This window comes from Phycodurus eques, chromosome 4 (assembly GCF_024500275.1).
Source record: "Phycodurus eques isolate BA_2022a chromosome 4, UOR_Pequ_1.1, whole genome shotgun sequence".
Lineage (NCBI taxonomy): Eukaryota > Metazoa > Chordata > Actinopteri > Syngnathiformes > Syngnathidae > Phycodurus > Phycodurus eques.
Window position 1 is genome coordinate 27,649,939 of NC_084528.1, and position 26,490 is coordinate 27,676,428.

Genomic DNA, 26,490 nt, shown 5'->3' on the forward strand with positions numbered 1-26,490 from the left:
GTGTTACTATAACACTAAATGTTATTGGTTTGGAGTTTTATTCTTGCGCGAGGCCACGGGTGTGCGCCGGCGAGTATACAACAAATGATTGACACTTCCTCAGTCAACGTACTATGCATTCATGTATTATTGTCAGGTCATACTGACAGTTTTAACAAATATTTTTTGAATTGCAAACTAAAAGTTTTAATTTTGAATTCCAGTTGATTCCCAGTCACTGTGCCATGAAAGATCATCAGGTGTGATGGGAATGATCGAATTTGAAATTTGATTCATTTATACAAATAATGTTCATCTATCTACGCTAGCGACATATCGTGACCGGTAGAAAAAAAATTATTTTACTAGATGGAAGAAGGTACAATTAGTTGCCATTCATAGAACAGAATAATAACTTGGTGTTCAACTAAACAGGCCTTGATGATTTCACACCGTGGAAGTCAATTTGTGAATACAGTGGACCCGGGCCATTCGCGGGGGATCGAGACCAGGCCGCACCGCGAATAGTGAAAATATGCATAATTGACGCCCACTGTAATTGTGTTTAATAGCCTCCAAAAATCTCGAATAAGCGGGAATAAACTGCCACTAAGATAAAAGAGAAAAAACAAAAGAAAAAAAAACCTGGCAAAAATAAATGGGGAAAAGAATTTGGAAAATAGTAGGAGAATTAAAAAAAAAAAAATACAAAATAAAAAAAATCAGCAGATAATTAATTGATGCTCATTATTGTTGCACTGAATTTTTTATTTGTTTATTTATGTTACCCAAAAAGTTAACCTTAAAGTTATTGAATAAGTGGGGATGAACTGCAACTAAGCGCTTTGGGGTCGGTTCCCTCCCAAAAAGAAAGAAAAAAAAAAACCATAAAAATGTAAAAACAAAATCTGCGGACGTGTGAATCTGCGGCTGCCAAACTGCGAGTATGCGGCGGTCCACTGTAAAATGCGATGAGCTCATCATTATTTCAGAGTGCCATAGATACTTTTTTTGGTTTTTTTTACATTTTTGTTTGGTGGTGTGCCATGAGATTTTTCTCATGTCAAATATGTGCCTTGGCTCAATAAAAGGTAGGGAAACAGTTTTAGTCCATTATTATCACTACGTATTGTCTGTACATTGGATTTTTTTTGTCTGCCAAATATGGTTAGTGTGTTTAAAAAGTGTGTTTTAATCAGTTGAAATATGTTTGAAGTGTGTGTGCGGAATATTTTATGGTCTGTCTACGTCACAGATTTTCACCTATCGCTGGCGGGTCTGGAAAGGAACTCCGGTGATGAACAGAGGACTACTGCATATCTTTTTTGTTGTTGTTGAGTTTCCTGTGTGCCTCTGACTGAAGTAAGTGGATGCTCGTGAGAGTCTACGCGACCTTGCCTGTTCCTGAGAGTTGTTCTTGGATTTGTGATCAAATATGTGTGTCGAGTCGAGAAGCACCACCTGTGTCGCCAGTGCGGTGTGTAACGGTCTCGTAGGAATAGCGCTAGAGGATATTGGTTGGACTTGCATCCCTGCTTATGTTAATGTGAGGTTAAGAGTACAAAGTGGAAACCACTAAGAGGTCAAGTGATACATGCTTGATGAAGGCCAGCCTCATGCAAATGCTGCTGCACTGGCTCAATACCCGAGGCCTGAGGCCCAGCTCTGGAGCTCCTACTCGCTCTCTTTTTCGTGTGTTTTTTTTTTTTTCTTCCAATATTAACTGGGTAAAGATTATGACACCCCTGGCAAAGTCTCCCGGCATGGCTGCTGGGCATCCATTGGTGTCCATCGAGGCGTGATGAGGCTTAAATCCGGCCGGTTAAGACGGAGGGCAGCTGTCCTGCTGTTTCTGACGTCTGGGTGAAAAGTTTCCCCTCCACGTAAAGTATATAGCGACGCTCCGAGGGATTCAATGCGGCAGCAGTACACGGGAGTTATCTACAGTATATGCTTCACTTCGCTTCGTCTGCTGCGTCTTCCCTGTCTTTGTTTGTTCTTTTATTTGGCATGAAAATGACTGTATATTCCCAGTTTGTGTCCCACGAAAAAGGATCTGGACGCAATGTCCAGCTTTTTCACTCAGGTGAAGTACTTGCAGTTTGTGGAATCGATAGCACAGTACGGCGTGCACTTCAGGTGACCGTATGACCTGCAAATAACAGGAAGACACTCGTGAAAAGTCCACGCAGTCAAGTACACTTTTGGAAGACCTCCAAAACGCTTACCCGGGTAGGTAAGAAAGACACGTCTGGTAGCCAAAGTCTTTCCCGTCACACTCCTCGGCGCCCTCGTGGCGGTACCCATCGCCGCAGAAGGCATGTTTACACTCTGCGGTGAGGAAACAAGGGGCAAGAACGACAACAAGTTAAAGTTCCACAGCGGCAAATTAGCGTGTTGTCATTAGGTTATACCACTTCGCATAATTGCACCAAAAAATTATTTACATACATCTTGATTCTATACCAGTGATATAGAACAATTAAATGCTATTCCACTAAATCACAGGTGTCAAACTCAAAGCCCGGGGGCCAGATCCGGCCCGCCACAGCATTTCATGTGGCCCGCAAAAGTAAGTTGTGTGCGTCAACTGCCACGATTCTCAAAAAAAGTATATCAAATCAAGCTTAAAAATCATGAAATATCAAGCCATTGTCTCCACTCTCTGACACTGTCAACATTTCCGCAGAATTTGTCAATCAATTACCACAGCTACAACCTAAAATGTGGATGCTACTTTGTCTAACACCTTTCTTATGCCCACACACTACGTGCTTGAGCCGAGAAAATATAGCCGCCGGTCGCTGGAATAAATCCCAATGGGCCGTCACTGGGCTTTTCCATAGCGCGACAACGAGGCACTCGAAAGTGGCCGATCCAGCGCGAAGCACCAGTCCACACAATGGCTGTCACGTCGGACCTTTTCCCCCTCACAGCTCATCTGATATTTCAGTTTTCAACATTGTTTGAACACTTTGGGGGCAGACCTTTTCTCTTCCCAGTGCAAAATGCAAAGTCCAGAATTTCAAAACCCCGACATCAACCCTATCAAACACCGTTGAGATGAACTAGAATAGAGATTGGGAAGCAGGCCATCCTCCGGGTTCAACATCGGGGGCGAATGGATAATACAGACCTCATACTTCCTCACATTTTCACTTCTTGTAAGTGTCCAACGACTCAAACTTACTGACGCAGCCGTCGGTGACAACTTTGTTGCCGTCGTCACATTCCTCGCCACCTTTGCGCTGCACGACGCCGTCGCCGCAGTAACCGTCCTCGTCGGGCGGGTTCTCCATAGACTGGAACGCCGTCATCTGGAATGGGAAAACCTTTTACAGAGTTTAAGAGACTCGAGCAACAAATGGAAAAGACGCTTGGCAAACGTTACTTGACAAAGAAAGGAAAAAAAACTAAAGATTGATAATGGAGGATGTTGGAGACTGCAGCAATACCTGAACAGGAAACCAGCCGTCAGTGTCTTTGAAATAGAGAGATCTCTGATCTTTGCGGAATGCAAACGCATTCTCTGTCTGAAGACGCTCCAGCTCCTCCTCGTTGCTCACCACAAAGATCTGAATGGAAAAGACATCATTTCCAATTTATTGAGTTAATTGTAGGGAGAAAATGTGAAACGTCATGCATGTACAGAAAAGGTAAATGTTATATCTGTACGGAATACTTTAACTTTGTTCCTCAACAGTGAACCGTGAGAGAGCCAAAATGCATTTCAACTGTAACATCTCGTCCGGAAAAATTAGCTCATGGCAAAACTGAATATTGTCTATTGTTACTGTGAATATTTACATCAAAAGTTATTCGTGTATGAAGTCATAAAATAGATCTTTATTGGATGGCTGAATTGATGCAACTCAGTCGTTTCACGACACGATTGAACAACAATTACTTTCACACAGTTGACAGAACTCTTATCGATCACTTGATCTACAAATCCATTTTTATGCCCATTCCTACATAGGAATTAGAACTACAGTGGACCCCCGCATATTCGGGATTCAGCTTTTTTTGGAACCTATTCCCTGTTATTCGCAAAAACCTCTTGCTTTTTTTCCCACATGGCAATCATAAAGGAGCTATTCGAGGCGGGGCTCGGTGGGGGTCCACTGTACTGTATAAAGCATCACATCTTTTAGGTGCAAACATGAGTACTTTCCCCTCACCACAGGTACTTTGAGATTGGAAGCCTTTCTTCTGGAGTGATAAGCTTCTAATATAGAACCACTAGGAGAACTGCAGCTACACTGTCCAGGTTGCCCGGGAGGCCCGCGGGCACCTTTGACGCCAACCATGTGAAGTCCTGAATGCAAAGGCAGAAGAGAGAAGGGTTATTTGTGGCTAATACTGCTCCGTACATTATTTAACTTAATACAGAATGTGACCAAGAAATGTAACGGAAGCCAGTCTGCCCATTGCAGCCCCACGATGTCATGACGCAAGCATTTTGCTTCACCTCAGGAGATTAGATTTCTCCTCACTAAATAAGACAAGCGCTTACGCCAGTCTTTACTGCTTTCTGCTGACACGGCGCTTGGCTGCACCCCCGTGCCACAGCAGAGAGCGTTGCCAGACGCTCTGCGTCCATCTCTGACTGAGCATCGTGTCACTTTGCACAGATACGCAAAAAGTGCTTGACGTTCCCTTGGAGGAGGGCAAAAGTCGTCACCTGTGACAGGAGGACCAGGAGGACCAGGAAGTCCGGGAGATCCCTGTGGACCTGCAGGTCCCCTTGCACCGCCGCTGCCTGAGTCTCCTTTCACTCCCTGCAACACGAGCCGACAATACACAACATGCTTCACACCCGTAACGCTCTCGCATGCTTCTCATATTCTATTCTCAGCAGTCACAACAAATAATGAACGCAAAAGTATGTAAACCTTTGAAGTAGATCAATCATGGCTAACCTACTTTAGTGGCCCATAAGATCGGTGGACCAGCCAGGACACATTTCATGTATGCTACTAGCATTAATGCTAACGGGACTGTGTGATAATCTTGTATTACTTACCGCTGCTTTGACATCCACACGTTACAAAACACTGACAAATGTGTGGAGTTAGAATACAATTCAGAATTTACTTCGTGTTTTTCAAAGGTTAAGAGTATTCGCTATAATGCACTAGTGCCATTATATTTATATCACATATAAATTAATCACTGCAGTGATTCCCAACCAGATTGCAGTGGCACCCGAGTGTGCCGTAAAAGATTCTCAGCGGTGCGGTGGTACATTTCACTTAATTGATGAATTGATCATTAGTATTTATTCATTACAAATACATATTTGTTTATCAATCTATCTATCTATGCCAGCAGTGCATAGTGAAAGAATGAACAATTAAATGTTCCATTAAATGTCCTAGGGTACAATAACCCTGAGTATTCGCCTGTCGCCATTCGTACAACAGAATAGGTCATGCATTCCTGTGAGTAGTGTACCGTATTATTTCAGCTTTTTGTTCAATTAAACAGGCTAAAGTTTCACACCAACTCAAACTGTGAGTAGATAGAGACAAGATCATCATTATTTCAATATTCACACTCGTTGTGACATTTTTGTTTGGTGGTGTTCCATGAGATTTTTTTCAATGTTAAAATGGGTGCCTCAAAATGGACTCAATAAAGGTTGGGAAACACGGCACATCGTATCCCATAGTTTAAATATTTCTCGACGGCATCTCACCTGTTTGCCTCTCTTGCCTGGTCGACCGGTGGGTCCTCTGTTTCCTGAAACGCCGGGTTCTCCTTTTGGACCCATTTCACCCTGCACGAAAACAAACCAAAGAAAATGATCATCATTATAACATCATCAATAATTTGTAAAGGGGGGGGAAAAAAAAAAAAAGACATCAGAGAAAATGGCGCTCACTTTCTGTCCAAGCATCCCAGGGAAACCCATTGTCCCCTGAAGACATGAAAGAGTAAAAGATGGTGAAACTAGATGCATCAAATATGTCATGTGACATCAATGCTTACAGCAACTATCCTGGTTATGTACCCACTTTGTCGCCTTTGGAGCCTCTCTCGCCATGTTCCCCTCGTGAACCCTGGTTGAGCGAACACAGGTGAGTCCCATTAATTATAATTTTGCTGTCAATCTTCACAACGAAAGGGGTCACGTACCTTTTCACCCTTATATCCAGGTAAACCCTAAAATACAGGTAAGTATTATATGCATGTTGAGAAAATGTACAGTGGACCCACACATACTCATTGCTCACGCATTCGGTACCCACGGATTGACCTTTATGCAGAATTATTTCCCAATTGTTTTCCTTTTTTTTTCATTTTTACATTTTCTTTCTTATTCTTTTTTCCAAAAACACTTAGTGGTGGTTTATCCCCGCTTATTCAAGATTTGTGGGGGGTTTTAAAAAAATAAGTTACATTTAAAATGTTGTTCCCCACCCCCCCCCCCCCCCCCCCTCTCCTAATGCAATTACAATGGGCGTCAATTAGCCGCAGATGTTGGCTATTTGCGGTCCGCCCCGGTCCCTATCCAACATGAATAGCGGGGGTCCACTATACAGTAAAGTATAGTTAACGCACAGATCACATACCCTGGGTCCAATTGGTCCTCTCCCGCCAGGTAAACCCATTAGGCCTGGATCACCTTTCTCTCCCTGACCAAAGAAAAATAATAATAGTACAAGAAATGGTTTGACTTGAATACATTATAATCAATTGGTTGGTTGTTAAAAATGGAATTCATTGTTGATAAATTATGTTTTGAAGCGGAACTATGAGACAGATGTTTTAACCACTGGACCGGTGTGCTGCCCCTCTAAAATTAATTTTCCAACAGAAATTAGGTGAATTTGATCATTCACGACCCTTGATTGAGCTATGAAATCCTTATAAAACATAATTGTGGAACATTGTTTGGAAAATATATTTCATTGATTCCTGTGCATCTTCAACATACAGTATCTACAGAAAGAGATCTGACTTACTCACTTTGGGCCCACTTGGTCCTGGCCATCCGACTGGTCCCTGCTTTCCCGGAAGTCCAGGAGGACCAGTCCGACCCTGATTTGGGGGGCGGGGACATGATATTTAAACAAATGCCTCATCAAACCTGCTCTGCTTATAAATTGGGACATTTATATGGAATAAAAGCTCATAATTGAACCTGTAAGATGAAATAGAAGTTAAAATCAAATCATGGTACTGGAAAGTATTTGCTGCAAAGGATGTCAGTCCGCTTGCTTTAGTATTTATTAGACGTTCTCCTGCATGTAAGTCCTGCACATGTAGGGGAAGACTGATTTTAACGAGCGCTGTCACTTTGTCCTATTTAATTAAATGATAGCCTGTGCATAGAACAGGAGCCGGTGCTTGTGGGAAATAAAATGATTTATGACCTGGCTCCGAGCACTAAGCTAAATTGCACTGCGGTGCTGCAAATGCGGCTCGCTAAGACCACCCGCCATTGAATCCACCGGCCCACAGAAAGTCATCAATGAGGATTTGACTCTTTAGCTGGTGGTCCACACCAATCACCTGAGCTTTTGCACACACGCGCCCTTCAGTCCGTGTCATGTTGCATCGACGCATGCTGTCCCTTTGAGTGGTCGACTTTGAGACACAGGGCCCCCCCGACGTGAGCTCAACATCATTCAAATGTGGCTGTTGCATGTGTACTGTGTCTCCTGTCAAGGTTGTGCTTGCTCACAAAGCAGCCACTGACATTGAATCTCATTTTTGTCCAAATCCATTTAGCGCAGAATAACTGGTGATTAATGAAGACGCTCACCTTTTGTCCAGGTCTTCCGATTTCTCCCTGACAACAGGATGTGAAGGAGGGACAAGGACAGACGCCGTTAATGCATTTCCAAACTAGCATCTGTCAGCATCTTGGGCTGCAGGCCAAGACAAATTGAGCTCACAAAAATAATGAGCACACGTCATCATGTATCTTGAGTGGCATAAATGTCATGGAGGAAACTCCTCACCTTTTCTCCCTTGGATCCTCCAATCCCTGGTAATCCTGGTGGACCCTGCAAAACATTAAATAAAAGACACTGTCATATCAGGATATACAGTAATCCCGAAGTATTCAACAAGGATAGGGACTGAGCCCTGCCAAAAAATGGAAATGGTAAATATACCCCAAACTATGATCCCAAAACAGTTTAACAGAATTTCAAACTCATATGACAACTGTTCCAGCATAAAAGAGATAGATATTCCATTCTGCTTGATTTAACAGCCTAACGGGACAATAAATAAATAAATACATACATACATAAATTACCCTTACAGAAAATGTCTTACAGATGATGAAATTCTGAAAAAAAATGTCCCCGAAAGTGTGTGTGTGTGTATGTGTGTGTACATGCAAATACGGTGAAGGCTACCCGTAACTTCCACTAACAACCCAGGTTGAACCTGGCTCCTCCCCGACATACAAAGCCTGCCGCTACATCTTTCACCATCACTTGTGTACTACTTTCCTATTTAGATGGGATTTTTGTAGCGCTGTGTGGTATCCTAAGACAAGGGTCACCACCAACATGGTGCCCGCAGGCACCAGGTAGCCATCAAGGACCACATTGGGACATTGTAAATTTCTAGGAATGATGTAGAAACAATCATTATTGTTGATACAGTGTCTTAGATGTGTCATTGATGAATGTCATTAAATATAAATAACATCTAATTAAATGTCAATTGAGCACTTTTTTTTTTTTTTTCAGCAGCGTTGCTCAAACTGGTAGCCCTTCAAATTAATTAGAGACCACGAATCGCTCTCAGTTTCCAAAAGTTTGGTGACTTTGGTGACAGAAAAATGCAAATAGCTGAATTTGTCAACAGTGATCCGCGATTATGAAGGGAATTACTGGACTGCAGTGCTTTTCAAAATGTGGGACAACAACCCTTACCGTTGTTGTGGTTGTTGTTGTTGTTGCAATGCTATGGTGTCAATTAAGTTTTAAAAAAAAAAAAAAAATCATATTATACTCAACCCAACATTCACACTTAAATTTTAATACACTTATCATCTTAATTCGAATTTAAAGGGAAACAGGCCTGTTAAAATAATCCCACCATGAAAACAATTTAAAACCTCATTGCAAGGCCATCGCAAATGTCAAATCCTCAACATTTAACAGGAGGGCCTCTTTTTGCATAGACAGCACATCTGCGGCGGGGTGATACTGACTTTTGTGCAAGCGCAAGGCTCGCTGTGCATGTTTGCCAATTTGGCAGACCAGTGTACACCAAGCTGGGCATTCTGGAACAGCAGAGGGAGTGCCCTTGGAATTGCGCCTGGCCGAGCGACAATTAGGTGGCAGAAAGTCGATATAAATTTATGTCTGCTCAGACCACGTCTAACTCCTGGAGCAAGGTAGACCGCTGGTCTAACGCAATTTTGGTGAACTTGATCGGGGCGCAGACGGACAGATATTGGGCTCCGTGAATATATTTAGGTCACCAGCGTTTATCTCAAGTGCAGTCTGTATACTTGGTCACACTGTCTGTTGCCACGACGGCCAGACAGCTACAATGCTGCACTCATGCACGGATAGCTGCAATCACACATCATCCTCTTCCACACAGAGATGTCTCTGTGGAGACTGTAAGTTGAGCCGCATTTAAAGGTAATAAGAGTAGCTGCTTTGATTGGCAGCAAATGAAGTTTGCAGTAAACACTCCCACAATGGCGCAGCCTGCCCACCCTCAAATCTGCCGGACTTCATTTGTCAACGAAATTACCAACACCGGTCTAACCCGCCTCTGGCGCGCAGTTGCACCACCTGCCGCACCAGATTTACGCCGTTCAGGAATATAGGGCCCTATGTATTAATATCCCTAGCCCCAAAGTGGATGCGTAAGAAGTCCGCAAGTGGAAATGTGAGCTGCAGCTTTAATTAAGGGTTGAGTGGCAACTATTGATTTAAAAAGTGCCTGCTGCAGGCCTGATACTGCTGAGGTAGCCCAGGGTGGTCGACCACAGCAAAACATTTAATAATAAATGAATCATTGTCAGGAGAATCGGGAGAAAAATCGAACTGAATGCCTTAACAAGTGTCCATCACCCAAGTGGACACATGGCCACGCGCTTGGGTTGGTAATCCCCAGAATGTATGCAAGCCTGTATGCCTTTCCAGGCAGACAACTCTTCATCAAGTTTCAGAAAATGACAGGAGGTGCGCTGCAGGCTGTCAGTGGAAAAAGGCTATTTGTGTCTGCGGCTAAATGCGGAGCGTTAATGGGCTGCTGTGTTCCATGCATGAGAGAGTCCCTCTCCTGCGTCCTCTGCAGGATCTCTCAAGTTGGAGACACACTGTAAGTAACAGGTTACCTGTTCAGTCGTCCACAATCTTTGAAAGCATATTTGGCATGATTTGAAAAAAATCTTGTGCAAACGTCAGAAAAGATTGTAACAGTGTTGCCTTGACATGGGAGACCTCTGGTGTGCTGCGAGAAATGATCCAATTTCACTTAATTGGTCTGAGAATTATTTATTCACGACAAATAACATATGTTGTTCAACTATCTATGTCAGTGATCTATAGTGACGGGGGGGAAAATTAAACTTCCACTCGATGGCAGAAGCTACATAATTAACCTGTACATCCACTTTTTTATATATATTTTTTTGTTTGGTGGCGTGGGATTTTCTTTTTTTTCTGATGTAAAACATGCCTTGGTTCAATAAACGTTGGGAAAAACCGGTCTCAAGTAAACCTTGCATCAATTTCCAATAATTGGCCATATAAACTTAAGACTTGGTGGGCCGAATAGTGAATGAGTCACTGTCATTGAGTCTTCAAAGTCTTGGTAAAAAATGCTTCCATAATCTTTGTCAGTTTCTAAAGAAACATGAAAGACTGACAATGACGAATTGACAATTTGTAAGCTCTTACCTGAGGTCCTGGGGGGCCCATGGGGCCAGGGGGGCCGTGGGCACAGGAGGAACCTTTACCTTCAGATGGAGACTCTGAATTACCATGCTGATAAAAGAAAATATCAAACTATTCTGTAAAATGACACCAAAAACAGCTTATTTTACACATTTGACCAACGCTCATTAAATTGGTGTGTCAGGCGACTATCTATGGCACACGTGTCAAACAGGTGGCCCGGGGGCCAGATCCGGCCCGCCACGTCATTTTATGTGGCCCGCGAGAGTGTGGATCGACTTTGTGTTTCTTGCTACAATACCAAAATTCCAAATTGGCTTCACTTTTAAAAATATTGAGATATTGCAGGCATTTTTTTGTTTCCAACCCCACTTTTATAATAAAATTGATTCATACTGTCTTTGAACAAACTGTTTTTACTGGCTTTTGATTTCAAAAGTAATTATCCATTAACTTGTGTATATGTAATAATATGAGGCAATCATACATTCATATGGGTTTGCAGCCATAACGGCCCTCCGAGTGGAACCATAACTGCGATGACAACCCTGATCTATGGCAAGGAACATCTCATGATCATGATCCAAAGCATACCACAACATCTATCTAGCTATGTGTATATTCATGCATCGATCCATCTCTGTTACTTAGAGGTTAAAAGGAAGCGCGTGTGTGACACCGGTTGGACATCTCCCAAGGACACGTCAACGTTGACACGTTGGATATTCCACAATAGAATGGCGGTCACATGATTTGGACTCACATGAGCGTGGCGGCGCCAAAGTGAAGGTGGTGGAGGGAAGAGGGGGGGTGGAGGCGGACTCACTAAACAGCATGGGTTCAACCTCCTCTGCTGCTCCTGGGGGGTGAGTGCTGTGTAAGGTGCAAAGGCAATACACAGGAGGAAGATGTTGAGGACAGGTCAGAACAATGCATGAATGATGTTCTCTTGAATACAAACGCAAGGGGGGATTCATTGATGAACATGCATGGGCAACATCTGGTGGCACAAACACATGCAATCCCAAAGAGGCTCAACCACAAACAGTTAGCATGTTGGAAACAGGTGCAAACTATCAAATGGTGACACTCGTCCAATTCCTCGTGCAGACATGAGGTACCGCTGCATTGGCTATTTATAGAGGCATTTCCAGTCCTCCTCATGGGCTACAACAACAAGACAACAAGTGTAGTTTACAAGACCACTTAATCACATCTAATAATGTCAAAACATGCAAACAATTCAGCCTTTATGAAAATAAAATTCTGTTTTGATTGATACTGATTGATTTATTAATTCAAGATTTACTACTAAGGTTGTATTTTTCCCGCACCGCACCATACTGAGATCTTTCTAATATTGCTCTTCCTATATAAATAATTTTAAAAAATTAAACTCCAATCTATGTCATCATGTTCTTAATCACTGCAAGCTACAACTACAAAAAAACAAACATTGTTAAACAAATCCCTCTCTGACAGTTTCAATCAAAAATTTGCCTTATTATATTTGTAAAGGCACAGGTAATGCATTGGATTTTCTCAATATGCACTTTAATTTTCTTCATGCGGATTTCCTCCGCACCCTTCAACACCTGTGCACGCACGTTTGCACACATCAATAAACACACGCATAATGACAATTGGCTTACCTGCTGGGAAGGAACTAAAGCTGTCCAGGAAAGATGATTGGGCCAGGCCATAGTAAAAGCAGAGAGTCAGATAGAGTCCATGTGCTAGAGGAGTCATGCTGCTGCTCATAGTTGCCTGACTTTATTTGTGACGCAAAAAGCAGACCTCTCTTCCGCTCTGCGTTTCACCTCTTCATTCTCCCTCTCCTCTGCCTGTCTGCTCTGCTGTCTTGACGCCCTCGCGAGGGGGGCATGTCCACCAATGCCCATTAAACCTTTCCTCCGCATCCATGTGCGCTAAAATTACAGGAGGCGGCCTGCCAGCTGCTTATGGGTGCCAATATTAGAGCTCTACTACTGCAGGGGGTGCCTTTGTTGTTTCCACTCCTCTCACAGCGGGGGACCACACACTGACTTGTCCACAGTTTGCCTTGCTACAAGATCTCATGTGCATTAGCACATACTTTTTCATTTTATCGTGCGGCTTTACGGTTATTTTGATTGCCATGTTTTTTTCTTTTTCAGCCAGCCCTTGAGCAATTGTAGTATCCATTTACTCTAGGCCACATTGGTTTTATTGCCCGGATAGTCCTACAAAATAAATTGTCTGCTTTTCCTCTCGGGCGCTTTAGGGGAATGTGAGAGCAGTAAATACTTCTGGGCATGCATTCTCTCTCTTAATGCTCATTAAAACCTTTCCATGTTTTCTGTAGTCTACACCATGTGTGAAAGAAATAATGTGTTGGTAGACAAAAAAAAAGATATTTCAATACAATTGAAGGAACTGCCATCAAAATGTAAATTCATATATATTTATAATTAATTTTGACATAATAAATACAAGTATACAATACAGTACATACATTTTTTTGCGTTAGTATCAATGCAGAGCTTTTAATTGTTTTTCCTGTTAATAACAATGCTTAACAGATGTATTAGACCTCCACCCAATGTAAGATTTATACTACAGCTGCCTATTGGCAATTAACAACATTTTTTTTTTGTTTCTGCAATGGTTAATACATCACTATGTAGAACCAGAAGCTTTTTCACCAATTGTTTTTTTAGTTTGAATTTTATACTAAAATATAATTACAACTGTTATGCATGACTTTTCACATGAACTGTTTAACCACCACAGAAAATTCCATTCCAAATGAATGCAGCATTCCACACCGAGGGCCCTCAATTATTTCATGCAATTCAAAATAAACCATATTTGCAGAAATATGGCCATGTATTAGTCAACTGACACTGATGTACTTACTGTAGGTACAGTATCGAAAGCCACCTCAGGTTGCTTAGCAGTCATTACAAGACCCACCGCCCCAAAAAAAAAAACAAAAAAAAAACAAATCAACAACATCGTGGTAATTAAAGGAAAAAAACTTCGGTCATTAAGAAACGATCATGTTTTCAAGTTTCCAGCGGTTGTAATAACAAAACAGATTCACTTTCCTTCTACAAGTTGGAACGGGTCAGCCAAGGGAACTCCTGAAAATACAGGGGAAAAAAATAAGTTGTCATTTGTATGTTTTTTGTGGCTGCCTGTGATTTTGACTACAAAGACTGAGAGTAAGGTATCCATCGTCAGACGAAAAGGAGGGCACGCACAACCGTGGAGCTTAGTGCATCAATGGAACCTTCCATCACCTGCATGTATCCATGCCACCATGCACAGAGTGTTGCGTGGCTACATTCAACATAAACACAGAGGGCCCCGCTTTCTAATTATAAGGGACCAGAAATAGAGGGGTCAAGTTGATGTGAGGTTGAGGGATTGTGAGTGGAAAGGAGCAGCTTCACTGTGCACCTGTGGAGTGGAAGGATTAGCGCTCAGGGGCACAGTGCAGTCAAATAAACACTGAGCCGTTTGTTGGTCTTTAATAATCACCAACTGGAATGCCGCTGATTTTAATTCAGTCAAGCATCAGAGCTGCAGCTTTTGTTTATGTTATTTCCTGGAACTTAGCCGTTGGCTTCACCTGTTCTCGTCTTCAGGTGCCAGCCAATCACCTCCTTCCGTGCCGTTATGTCCTACCCTATCATTATTAACGTCAGCAAGGAGGTAATAATTTTGACTGTGTGTTTTAGTGTTTGTTTTGATCTGTTTTGGTTTATTTAGCCATTTTTTCCCCAACCTTAATTTAGCCAAAGCACATTTTTTACTCACAAATGTACTTACTCAGTGTAAAATCTGGGCCTGTGTAATTGAACACAAATCCATTATTCTGTTGCATGAATGGCAACAGGTGAATACGCAGGTTAATTCTACCTTCTACCATCTAGTGGAAGAGAATTTAATTGTTCTGCCTGTCACTATACGTTGCTGGCATAGATAGATGAAAAATGATTCTTTATTTTAAAATAAACAAATTATAATTTTATGATCGATTCAGTGAAATTGGACAATTTTCCCAGGTAGGTTGGGAATCACTGGTTGAAACCACTGCTGGTTTACGAGCAATAACGAGCAATGTAAGGTATTTTGTGTGCACAGTGGGCGGGATGGGTCATAGGCCACAGAAAGTGCAATACTTCCTCCGAGAGGACGTAGGTGGAACGGCAACTTAAAACTAGAATCCTTGACTCTGCCCTTTAACCAACTATCTTTATATGTGTGTGTTCAAATGGTTACATTTCTGTCAAATCCTATCATATCTGTATAATTTGTTGTGTTAATGTAGGCTATTAAGAGCCTCGATCATATAAGTTTGCCTCTTGTCAGAGCTTATATACCTGTTGCTTTCTGTCTGATGAAGGGTCGATGAGCACGTTGAGAAGACTTGGCCGCTCCCACTCACTCAAGCTGAGCTGCAAAGCGTTACACAGCTCTTCCACCGTCCTCACCAAGAAACCGCGCCCGCCAAAGGCTGTCATCACCTGGTCGTAGCGCGCCTCAGGCAGGAGGGTCACAGGGGGTGCGCTGATCATTTAAGGAAACGCACAAGAATAAGTATTTTTTTTTTTTTAAAAAACATCACAGCAGATGGCATTTGATTTGACAAATTATACAATGACTTTTGTCTCACATGCTGGTCAGATCCCCCATTTTTGCCATTTCTTTCCACGTCTCAGGATCCACTCCGCTGTATATACCATTGTTATTCACCACAATCACGACTATTGGTAGGCTGTACCTGTTTAAAAAGGAGGGCTAAATGATTGCTCCAGAAAACATTTAGCCACAGAAAGAAAGTAAAGCTGCTCACCTGCACATGGTTTCAACCTCCATACCAGAAAAGCCAAAAGCACTGTCCCCTTCCACGCAGACAATCCTTCGGCCCTTATTCTCGCTCCTCTCCACAACAGCTGCGGCGATAGCAAAACCAGGGCCCACTCCCATTGTTCCAAATGTGCCGGCGTCCAACCTGCAGGTCATCAGGAATAACCGCATCAGATTACCCCACTCCGCAATAAAGCTTCTCTTACAGTAGATGAAACCGTGCTTGCCGGCGTCGCGGTAAATAGTTATTCAACATAGTGCGTCCGATGTCCATGGTGTTGGCGCCCTCGCTGACAATTAGGCAGTCGTGCGGCAGCAGCCGTGAGATGTGGTGAAACACCGTGTAGTAGTTCATGGGTAGCGTTGACCTGAGAGCGAGCGCCTGTGGAGAATCGGAGAAAGGACAAAGAGATTGTTAAGTAAAACATGTTCCAAATGAATTAGAAGATGTGGTTAGTGCATCTGCCTCACTGTCAAGGTTTCTGGGTTTAAATATCATCTCCTTTCAAAAACATGCTTGTAGAGACTAAATAGTTTGCCTGTATAAGGACTTTTTTTCCCCAAAAAAGTCTACAAAGCCATTTTGATTATTCTGAGAATTATGAGCAAGGCCTGCATATGTTAGAAAACATTTATTTTATCCTGTTAAAACAATTGATTGGCTCAGCATGAACATGTTCACCTCAAGATAATAAAGGAAAATAAAGCCTCCAGGTTTGTATGTTTGTGAGGGAAACAGCGAGCCTGTTTTTGCGTTTTTTATTTTTTTCAGAAAATATGCAAAACTCACATTTGATATTTTTGCATTGCTGGCCATTTTCTCCTTTAGTGTGCTCCACCATTCGGTGTCAGAAGGATAGTTCCAGCCATCTTTCAATAGACACTCATGCAGCTGCAGGAGACAGGATAATAATACTTGACAAAAACATGCAGGCTGTTCTTTAGGTGTCTGTTATCAGTGAATCATTAAGGTGTCATTTTCAGCCTTATGCACCTGGTGGACGACAGCATTGATGTCCCCCAGGAGAGCAACAGCAGGCCTGACATTGTTTCCCATCTCCTCAGGGCAAAGGTCAACCTACACATAGACGACAGTGTGGCAACAGTAACCTGAGAGCCATTAAATGTACTACAAGGCAGACTGTGATTCCTAAATATTCAACTTGGACCCTTGTGGGTGTGACAAAAAATATCCAAAACTACTTCACTGTGAAAGAAACTGCAAATTATCTCAAAACCCAGCACCGCATTTTCAAAATAAAGCAAAAATATTCCACAATAAAATTAAGATCAAACAGACATAAACCACACAGCATTAGTTTGGTAATTACCAACCTGGATGACCTTGACATTTGAGTCAAATCTAGGCGGCAGACCGAAATGGAGGATCCAGTTGAGTCGGGCTCCAAGAAGAAGCACAACATCTGTCTGTAGAAGAGCTCTTCATTTCAAGTGGTTCGATTTGTGTTGAGAGAGGAAGATGGTGACAAATAAAACCAGATTATTTAGTCACATTTAGTATATAATTGTGTTAAACAAATCAAACACGTGATGCCCGTACATAGACCAAAATGGTAGTATAAATGCATTTCTATAGCTACACTCCTTGCTAGAATTGTGTGAAACTCCCTTCAGAAATGCAATAAAAGATGGCACGTTGGGATCATAAAGGGATTGATACCGTCAGGAACGATATTAAGGTAGGCTGCTGTGTTTAAACCGTGCTCAATTGCTAGCGAGGGGCCCAAAGTGTGCCAATCATATATTCCGCACGACACGAGTCATCACCATCACTGCTGATACGAGGCAGGATGGATCCCCTCATTCATGTTCAAATTGTGACCCTACTAAATGGTGCAACACTAATGACAAGTGAGCAGACCGTGAAATTTAATGTCCAATGGTAGCCATCCTGTGTAAACTGTAACCTCAATTTACCATTTTGCTTATATTCTATTCAGAGATGCTCTTTTATATATCTCAGTTGTAATGAGTGGGCATATTTCTATTCTATTGGCTTCTACCAGTCTGGCCATTGTCCTTTGTTGGAATGTTGATTGAGCTTCAAGAATACTTTTGGTTGAGAGGAATTGGCAGACATCACAATAAAAACAATGTGTACATTTCGCTTTATGAATCTGAATAGGTGTGGCTACTAAAGTAACTGGTGGGGAACAAAGGCTGAATGTCTAATCACCCCAGTATTTAAAAAAGAGTTCTGAAAATTATTTTTGCAGTCTACCTTGAGCGCGCAGCCGCCACACAATCGGGATGATCATCGGGCAGCACTCCCTTCCCCATAGGGGTGGGAAGGAACGGCAGGTGGGTCAATTCCACAAAGTCCCTCAGGGCGACTTCTGCTCGGCCATAGGCTGCACCTGTGAGCCGCAATCACGAAACAGAGGCTCTCTTATTAAGACATGCAGCACATTTATTCATGTTACCTTTGCCAATGATGACTAAAGGTCTTTTAGCTGATTTCAAAACAGCGATGGCTTCCGTCACTGCATTGTGTTCGGCCAAACAGACGGGAGGAGGCGGGCAACAGTGGACAAATCTGGAGGAGGAACACATTGAGTTGAAGGCGGGAACGCTGAGTCTAGCATCAGAAAACAGACAAGCGCAATATGACAAACCTGACTTTGCTTCTGTCCACTTTGGCATTCACCATATCCCCCCCAATGTCCACGTAACAAGCGCCTGGACGCCCATACATGCTTGTGCGAACAGCCTGTGTACAGCCAAACAATAACAAAATAATGTCTTCGTATTGCAACGTTCCCCCACATATTCGCAATTCACGACTCGCAGATTCCCCTATTCACAGAATTTCTTTTTTTTTATCTATCTTGCGTTATTTGATGAAAATCCTAACTCGCCTATTCACTGTTTTTGTGCTATTAACTTAAGATGATCAAATAAAGGGAGGGAGGGATTCATCGTAATGTTGATCTGTTACCTTCTCAATCACTGAAGGGATGGCTTCCAGACTGCTTGGCCTTGCGGAGAATTTGCTATACAGACGACATGCTTCCACCTAAAAAAGATAAAAGGGGTCAATCTCAGCAGCTTCCCCATTTCACCCACAAAAAATTGAGATTTTCTATTAACTTCATATTCATTGTAATAAGTACCGATAGATTTTTGGCTACAAGGAATTAGTCAAGTTCCCCCAGTTTTTTTTTTTTTTTTATAAATTAACTGCAAGCACTACCATTGTACTGGTATGTGTCCAAATGTTTGGCAACTTATAATAGGACCTCAGAGTTCTGCTACATTTTTATGATGACTGAGTGACTCTGATGGGGAAACAGAGGCAAACACCCTAAGACATAAATGTGTATTAACGTGTTTATTACCTGGGGAAACTCTTGAAAGGCCCCTGCTGTCTCTTGGCTTCTATCTGAAGAGCCCCCAATAACAACCACCGGCCTGCATGTTGAGATAACAAAAATACATTTTACACGCCGCCTCACAATGTGCAGTGTTCCTGATTCGCTAAATGTGACTCCACCTTTTTTTTGGAACTTCTCTTCTGATATTCACTGAAAAACCCTTCGACTCGCTGCTTCTGTGATTTTTCTGAAATAAATGGCGCCAAAAGCACTGGCTAATAGAAAGTAGTATTTTGGTGCCATCTTGTGGCTTCGTGGTGCCAATGAACTATGTTGTAGTGACGAAAGGAGTTTTTGTTAAGCAGGCCAAAGTCCTGTCTCATAAAAAAGTGGTGGTTAGGTGCCATCTTGTAGTATCCATTGGCAATTGTAAACCTTTTTTTTGGGGGGGGGGGTGTCAATTACACACAGATTTTGGCTATTTGTGGAAGGGCTCGGCCCCAATTCGCATCGATTATTGTATAGCCATAAAAGCTATTTTTTCTTTTTTTTTAATTCATACCAGCAATTCATGTTAGAGTTGGCCATTCCACCCAGAGCATGAATGAGTCCAGGTCCTGACACCACCAAGCAGGTACCTGGTCTGGATGGAGGGAACCAGAGTCAAACTGGCATACCAGTTGCTTTTATTATTTGGATCACACGGTCTTACCTCCCAGTGAGGTATCCAACAGCGGATGCGGCATAGCACGCCTGATGGATGGAAGATTGGATCAAACACAAGAACCCACAGAACCAGAACAAATCTGTAGCTCTGCTTACCGCTTGTTCATTGCGCATCCCAACGTATTTGATCCCTGCAGCCTGAGCAGCCATGGCTACTTCAATGACAGGAACGCCGACAATCCCAAAAATGTATTTTACTTTCTGTAGAGGCATTTAGACATTAAGAAAATGTCTCTCAGGAGTCTGAAGATTCATTGCAGCCAGCGCAACAATCTAACAGAGGTCCAGAGGCAAGTAGGGAGTGAATTGTTTTCTTCACTTGAGACTTTTAGACATACGGTTTCTCGTATTTGGCTGATTTCAAAAGTATGATTTGGAGTTTTTCTTTATTGTCTTCGTTAGCGACACATCCCTCCAAAATCTTTTTCTTTGGCTTTTGTGTATGGTAAGAAAGGTATGGTAATGGAGGGGGGGGGGGGGGGGGGGGGTGATGATAACCATGGAACTGGAAAAATGACTCACTATGACAACAACAGGAAAGGCTGCTCAGGATAACATTAGCATCCTTCTATATCACTTATCCTTTCGGGTCACTGGTGAGCTTGAGCCTATCCCAGCTAACTTCACTCAATCGCACATAACATGAGCAATGCCGTCAAAAACCGCGTCATGTAAATGCATACGTGTCAATAAGACTCCAACAATACCGATAAAACATTTTTCTATTATGTGTCTGTCCCTTAAAAGGTGAGTTGAGCTTTATTTGGTTTTGTGCAGTGGTTGAATTATCCTGACTCTCTTATGACAGCTGACGACGTTAGAATATTACTTGAAAAATGTCCAGTACAGTTAATAAATGTTTTATTATTAATACATTTTGTGGCTGGAGCGACTCAATGCACTTTACATATTGCTTATTTCTGATGTTTGGACCTAAACTGTCAATGTCTGCGATTATACTGCACTAACTTGACAGTTGGTGAACTTTGACACATATAGCAAAACAAAAAACAAACAAAAAACAGTGTATTCGAAAGAACTATTGATCGAGTTTCAAATGAACATGTTCCAAACTAAGAAAGCAATTACAGTTAATCTATCTGAATGTTAGCAATCAAAGTGCTGTTTTTTTTTTGGTTTGTTTTTTGTTTTTTCAACTGACCTGATTCATAAGAGACTCAGCAATGAGCTGAGCTCCTGTCACTTCGTCCATGGTTGTCCAAAAACAGCAAACTCCCCCTTTTAAGTGTAATCTTTATCTGCCAACTAGTGCCAATCGAACTAACTACACTGTGGTTATTTCCTCCGTTACAACTCCGTCTACCCAGTTGTAAGTACTTCCGGATTTTAAGCCAATGAGAAGAGACGCTAACACGTCACTGGCAGAACGGAAGCGCGCATTCGACAACACACGTTTAAAAACATTTTGACTAGTTATTTTTCGAATTTTTTCAGTCTTTGTGCATTGTTTGAGTCTGACCACATTAGCAACCTAACTTAAGTTCGTATGTTAAAAGGAAATGTGGCGGTATTTCCAACTCAAGCAATCACTGTAAGTATCATAACAGCTAGCGTTCATCTTTTCTTTTTTATACACAAAATCGTTTATTCACAAGTTCCATCCATCAAGCCATGTATCCCAACTGACAAGTCCGACCACATCCTGGATTGGTTGCCACTTGCCAGTCAATCACAGGGCAAATATCGACGGATAACCATTCACACTCACACTGTCATTGGGTGGGAATTGAACCCATGCTATCAGGTGAGTAAAGCACTACACCATATGTGACTAATCACAAATTCCATTTGATCAATTCACATGTATATTTTGGTGGATCCTTCAGTCTTTTAACAAAAGCTTAGACAAGACTCCATTACGATGGCCTGAACTTTCCAACCTTGAACATTTTGTCACCACAGTCACAAAAGTTCAAAATCTTACAGATTCTGCAAAGTGGCAGCAAGCTTGACCACAGTAGGACAGCCACTCTTACGTAGAAACATGTCGAAGTAATCAACTTAATGTGCTGCATCTCGTAAAGTGCACAAATGTCATGCTTCCAGGCGTAAGAGTAAAATAAACTTTAGAAGAAACAATGGGAGTCGTCATCTTATTTAGATGGATGATTTATTTGTGTTTTTCCTTCCTCGCAGAAGAAGAGTAGCATTGGTTGTGAGCCCACATGACCCAAGCGCTTGGCAGTCATCATGGTAGTGACACTGAGGGTATGCGCTGATAATGTCATAGCCTGCCAAGTTATGCCCCCTGTAAAGCAATCAAAAGAGCAAGCTTGAGCTGGCATGGCGATTCCCACATCGTTCATAAGAATGTCGGCTCACCTATATGTGTCCAGGTGCTGCCTCAGGTGACCTACTGTCTCGGAGATGCCCATATTCAGCAAGTAAGTGCAATCGCCATCTTCCGACTTGACCTTGAGTGTGACGATGTTGCGTGCAGAAAAAGGCCGGTCGGAGGTGATTGTGTGCATGCTTGAAAAAGGAACAAGATGTGACGTATGAAAATTACACACTTTGTACAACTATCATACTCATATGTTCGGAATGGCTGACTCCGACTGCTGTGAATGCAGACAAGGCATTTAAATATGAGGTATATGAATATATGCTACGATCTGTCTCAGTCTGCATACTACAGCCGGTAGCTAAAAATAGTGGTGCCTTGAGATACAAGTTTAATTAATTCTGTGACCACGCTCGTAACTGAAAACACTCATACGTCACATCATCTTTGTCCATTGAAATGAATGGAAATGCCATTAATCTGTTACAGACCCCAACCCCAAAAAAGCCAAACAATTTTGTAAAGTTTTTAAAAATAAAAGAGCACTGTATGATATTGTAAAACAAAACACAAAATAATAATAATTAAATAGAACATGAAGAATTAATCAGCTTTTCACACATTTTTTGCTTCAGTTCAGTGGACATTGTGCTGCTCCTTCTGGTATGAGCGCCTTGGCCACACGGGGGCACTATAATGCAGACATACAGCTATGCATGGAGGCGGTCCAAACCCCTCAGCAGGTCGCTTTAATATTAGTCGTTTTACGCAGACGATAAGGAGTATACGTATGCCTGTGAGTATTGTAGAGATTTTGTTTTACCGTGGCGGAAAGCTGTGCTCATTCCAGCTATATTTGTAAGGAAAACATTGTTTCCAGAGATTTTGTACACTTTAGATTATAGGTTTGTCGAAAGAAGTACCAATATATGATAACCTCATAAATACCTGTCCTCCATTGCTTGCAGTGCTGGCGTATTGACAATGATCGCTGAGCAGCTGTTGCATGTGTCAGGTGAGCCCTAAGGGGGGGGGGGGGAATGAACGGGACAGTTACAGGTAGGACCTGTGCACGGACGGGCCCATCTCTTGGAATGTGGCTGTTCAAACATGCAAGGTTGTCCATACGGAGTCCCTGATGTCAATCACTCGACCCGCCTTCACCATAACTTTTGGCAGCCTGTTCAGGAACTGGTTTGTTCTTAATCTCTTACCTGAGAACCAAACGGATACCTAATTGGTTATTAAATGATTTCAAACCATGCATGGGATGTAAGATGAGTACAGGACCAACCAGGAAATTGCGAGCTGACTTTGATTGAACGTTCCTCTTTTTTCTCTCGCACAGCCTGTCCCTTACCAGGAAATTTATCATATGGTGCTCTGAGGACAAATTCCTCTTCTCGTCTGTCATGGACCTTGAGAGAAAATGGAGAAGAGTTTTGCATCTATGTAATTTAACACAGAGAGATGCAGACGGACGGTTACGCACCTCAAAAGGTACACCATCTGGAAATCTGCCTTGAAGCTCAGATGGGAAATAGCCCTCCATCAGATCCTGCATGCATTGCTGCAAGGAAAAGCAAACATCCAAATATCAAAGTGTTTTTGTTTTTCTGAATCTAAAGTTAATTAGCTGGGCCGGGTGAAGCCACAATCAATGCAAAAGAGTATGAAAGGAATTTGGAGCTTGTTTTGTTCACAATGAACAATCAGTTCAATTCGTGCATCATGTACGGAAAAAGGCAGGTTTTGACAGCTGAAAGGTGGTGAAAACACTCAAGATTACTGACTTCAGTAAATTTCAAAAGGAATCTATCTGAAAACACTGTAGTGTTGTAGCAAAAAAAAAAAAAAAAAAAACTAATAAATGTGGTAAAAATACAAAATAAAGAATTTACTAATAGTATAAGGTATGTCTTTGCAAATAATGAAGTGTGATGTACTGTACATGACGTGAATTTAACAACCTCTCTCTATAAATCCAAGATCACAACAAAGTATGAATTAATATAACCAATAAAAGCCTGACAACAAAAAAAATTTCAAGTCATCAATAGGAAATGACTATCATGTCTCTAGATCAGGGTCTCCCAAACTACGGCTTGTGGTAAGTCTCTTTTTATTGGGTCACGAAAGTAGAATAAGTCAAATTCTCCCAACTATTTTATCAGTCAATCAGGCTCACAATTTCTTGACAGAGGGCTTTCTGTGTGTTGTTTTTATAATGTCCCAGGGAGGAACAAACTATTTCTAATTTGGGTCTCGAGCTGAAAATAATTGGTTAACCTGCTCTAGACCAGTGATTACCAACCACTGTGCGGCAGCAGTGTCACTTAATTGGTCTGAATATTATTCATTTACTACATATAATGTATCTATGTTCATCTATCTATGCCAGCGACATATATTGACAGGAAGAACAATTACTAAATGGCAGTGGGTGCAATTAACCTGTGTATCCACCTCTTCATACTATACATACAGCAGAGTAAGTCATGGCTTGCTTTGTGTTAAATTAATCAGGCCCAGATTTCACACTGAGTAAGAAGATTTGTCAAATATGTGGCTTGGATAAATGCTGGGAAATACTGCTCGAGACCAATCTCGAGTATTATAGCACTATCTTGTTTGAACAAGCTGACCTGGGTGCTGTTTTCCTGGTAGGAGCGGAAAGGTCCGTTGAACATGACAATGCCATTGCTGTAGAGCTTCAGTTGCACGGGATCGTTTCGTGCCAACTGCGCCCCCGTGGGTGTGGACCGTACAAAGGGTTCCCCTGCGAGGACGTTCAGCTCCTTGATCATCTGTACCACGAGGTCAAAGTCCATGCGGAAATCCCGCACAACAGAAGTGCCTGCGAAGACGTATACCTCGCATGTTAGCAGCCCTTTTAGTTAGGAAGTAGATAGGTTGTAACTGTGATTGACATGTTTGTTTGCTGTGGCGCATTACTGAGCTTCTTGTCTCCCACCCAGATCAAACCATAGTCATTCAGGAAGCTCTGCAGACAGTAACAGACAAATTACTAAATGAGTCACTAGGAAAGATTTTGTTCAAACGTACCTCCATGTCATCCACTTGGTGCTGCAGCTGTTTGCACCTTCCCTCAAGATGACTGCAACTCTCAACATGGCCACTCTCTATAATCCCACATTATCCACAAATTCAAGGATTGCGCGAGTATTATTTCCGAAATTTCTGGGTGATTACCTGAGTCTTCCTTAGCTTTCAGTTTCTCCCTCAACAGTGAAATAACATTGTCCTTCCAAAAGAAGAAAGACATTGTAAGCGAGGGTAACTGTCTTTCGTCCGAAGAAATGAGAGTGCTCACCCTGCGTGCTATCTCCTCTTTTTGGCTTGTGACCATCCTCTCAAGCAAGGTCAGCCGCTGCGCCATGGAAGACATCAGCTCAACGTCACCTGGCGCAGCGCCTGACTTTTCACAGCATAACACTGGGGCGGGGAACCTTTTTCCGGCCAGGAAGTCCTCTGAGGGCCTTTCTATTCATGAAAAATAATACAAAAATAAAAATACTATGCAAGAATCAAAATAAACGTCCATGATCCATTCATTTTTCATGAGCACATTATTCTCATTAGGGTCACGGGTGAGCTGAAGCCTATCCCACACAACTTGTACAAGCTTATATAAAAACTGCTTTAAAAATTCTGTCTTTACAAATTTAATTTGCAATGGCGTAGAACTTCGCTGCATAATAATTAGCGGTGTTTCGAATACAGTTCTTATGCTGAACCTCATAAAATTATATATGTGCCTTTACCTTTCTTAGATGCTTTAAACTTTACAAAGTGAACATCATTAGGACACAGGAGGATTTTGGTCATTCAAGACCTGAGATTCTAATTCAAATGGGGGAAAGGGCCTAGCTAGATATGATATAGTTTGTATTAGTGTGTTGAATGCGATCTGCAGATTACCTGTTGACAGATTCTCCCTTTGGCCCCTGTAGGACAGAAACACTTTGTATGAATACAGCCCACATTTTTTTTTACCGTAGTATTTGACCCAAATTTATCGCAAAACATTTATTAAATACGAAAATCATGAGAAAAACGAAATACTAAAGTGTAACAATTTTGAATGTCCACTCTTGATCGCAGTGTAGTAAAATCTATGGGTCACGTGATATCTTTTACCGGAAGTCTCCTGAACGTGTTATAAATCTTTTACTCAGGTCGAGTTCTCTTATTACTGCTTACCGTCTGGTACTTTCTTCACACTGAAGCGGAGTGCGCCTCGTTTTCTTTAGTAACGACAAAGGCGAACTCATGACTGGAGCTTGTTTTTAACGTTTGTAGTCTGTTGCCATTGGCAACACACGAGCGCGTGCGCCAGTAACCGGAAATGCTTCTGTGCACGCTCCACTATTTCTCG

The 26,490-nt window shown here is 42.0% G+C and overlaps 3 protein-coding genes across 5 annotated transcripts; all 3 read right to left on the bottom strand.

The window, feature by feature from the left end:
• Positions 1 to 893: 893 nt before the first annotated feature.
• Positions 894 to 13,827, bottom strand: colq (collagen-like tail subunit (single strand of homotrimer) of asymmetric acetylcholinesterase). 3 transcript variants are annotated; one of them, XM_061674971.1, is made up of 17 exons: positions 13,767 to 13,827; positions 11,632 to 11,741; positions 10,872 to 10,930; positions 7,953 to 7,997; positions 7,754 to 7,780; positions 6,955 to 7,026; positions 6,558 to 6,620; positions 6,121 to 6,147; positions 6,000 to 6,044; positions 5,867 to 5,902; positions 5,681 to 5,761; positions 4,664 to 4,760; positions 4,161 to 4,297; positions 3,435 to 3,554; positions 3,170 to 3,296; positions 2,208 to 2,310; positions 894 to 2,131 (listed from the first exon to the last, which is right to left on the bottom strand). In XM_061674971.1, the coding sequence occupies exons 2-17, from the start codon at positions 11,702 to 11,704 to the stop codon at positions 2,062 to 2,064; spliced, it is 1,182 nt and encodes a 393-aa protein (XP_061530955.1). In that variant the 5' UTR covers positions 11,705 to 11,741; positions 13,767 to 13,827; the 3' UTR covers positions 894 to 2,061. The 3 variants fall into 3 exon arrangements, with proteins under 3 accessions (XP_061530955.1, XP_061530954.1, XP_061530957.1); XM_061674970.1 differs by having other exon boundaries at positions 3,170 to 3,311; XM_061674973.1 differs by lacking the exon at positions 13,767 to 13,827 and adding an exon at positions 12,521 to 13,312 and having other exon boundaries at positions 3,170 to 3,311; positions 10,872 to 10,958.
• Positions 13,828 to 13,852: 25 nt separating this feature from the next.
• On the bottom strand, positions 13,853 to 21,118 carry hacl1 (2-hydroxyacyl-CoA lyase 1). Its single transcript, XM_061674969.1, has 17 exons — positions 20,949 to 21,118; positions 19,883 to 19,987; positions 19,773 to 19,813; positions 19,623 to 19,703; positions 19,085 to 19,157; positions 18,685 to 18,762; positions 18,362 to 18,456; positions 18,170 to 18,282; positions 17,968 to 18,103; positions 17,061 to 17,166; positions 16,720 to 16,803; positions 16,516 to 16,617; positions 15,953 to 16,107; positions 15,712 to 15,870; positions 15,532 to 15,639; positions 15,239 to 15,425; positions 13,853 to 13,993 (listed from the first exon to the last, which is right to left on the bottom strand). The coding sequence occupies exons 1-17, from the start codon at positions 20,997 to 20,999 to the stop codon at positions 13,961 to 13,963; spliced, it is 1,707 nt and encodes a 568-aa protein (XP_061530953.1). The 5' UTR covers positions 21,000 to 21,118; the 3' UTR covers positions 13,853 to 13,960.
• A 786-nt stretch (positions 21,119 to 21,904) lies between these two features.
• On the bottom strand, positions 21,905 to 26,413 carry ubxn11 (UBX domain protein 11). Its single transcript, XM_061675795.1, has 13 exons — positions 26,316 to 26,413; positions 26,034 to 26,059; positions 25,426 to 25,595; positions 25,305 to 25,356; positions 25,158 to 25,234; positions 25,047 to 25,095; positions 24,737 to 24,948; positions 23,584 to 23,661; positions 23,386 to 23,509; positions 23,220 to 23,305; positions 23,040 to 23,113; positions 22,130 to 22,279; positions 21,905 to 22,055 (listed from the first exon to the last, which is right to left on the bottom strand). The coding sequence occupies exons 1-13, from the start codon at positions 26,384 to 26,386 to the stop codon at positions 21,905 to 21,907; spliced, it is 1,320 nt and encodes a 439-aa protein (XP_061531779.1). The 5' UTR covers positions 26,387 to 26,413.
• Between the last annotated feature and the right edge of the window lie 77 nt (positions 26,414 to 26,490).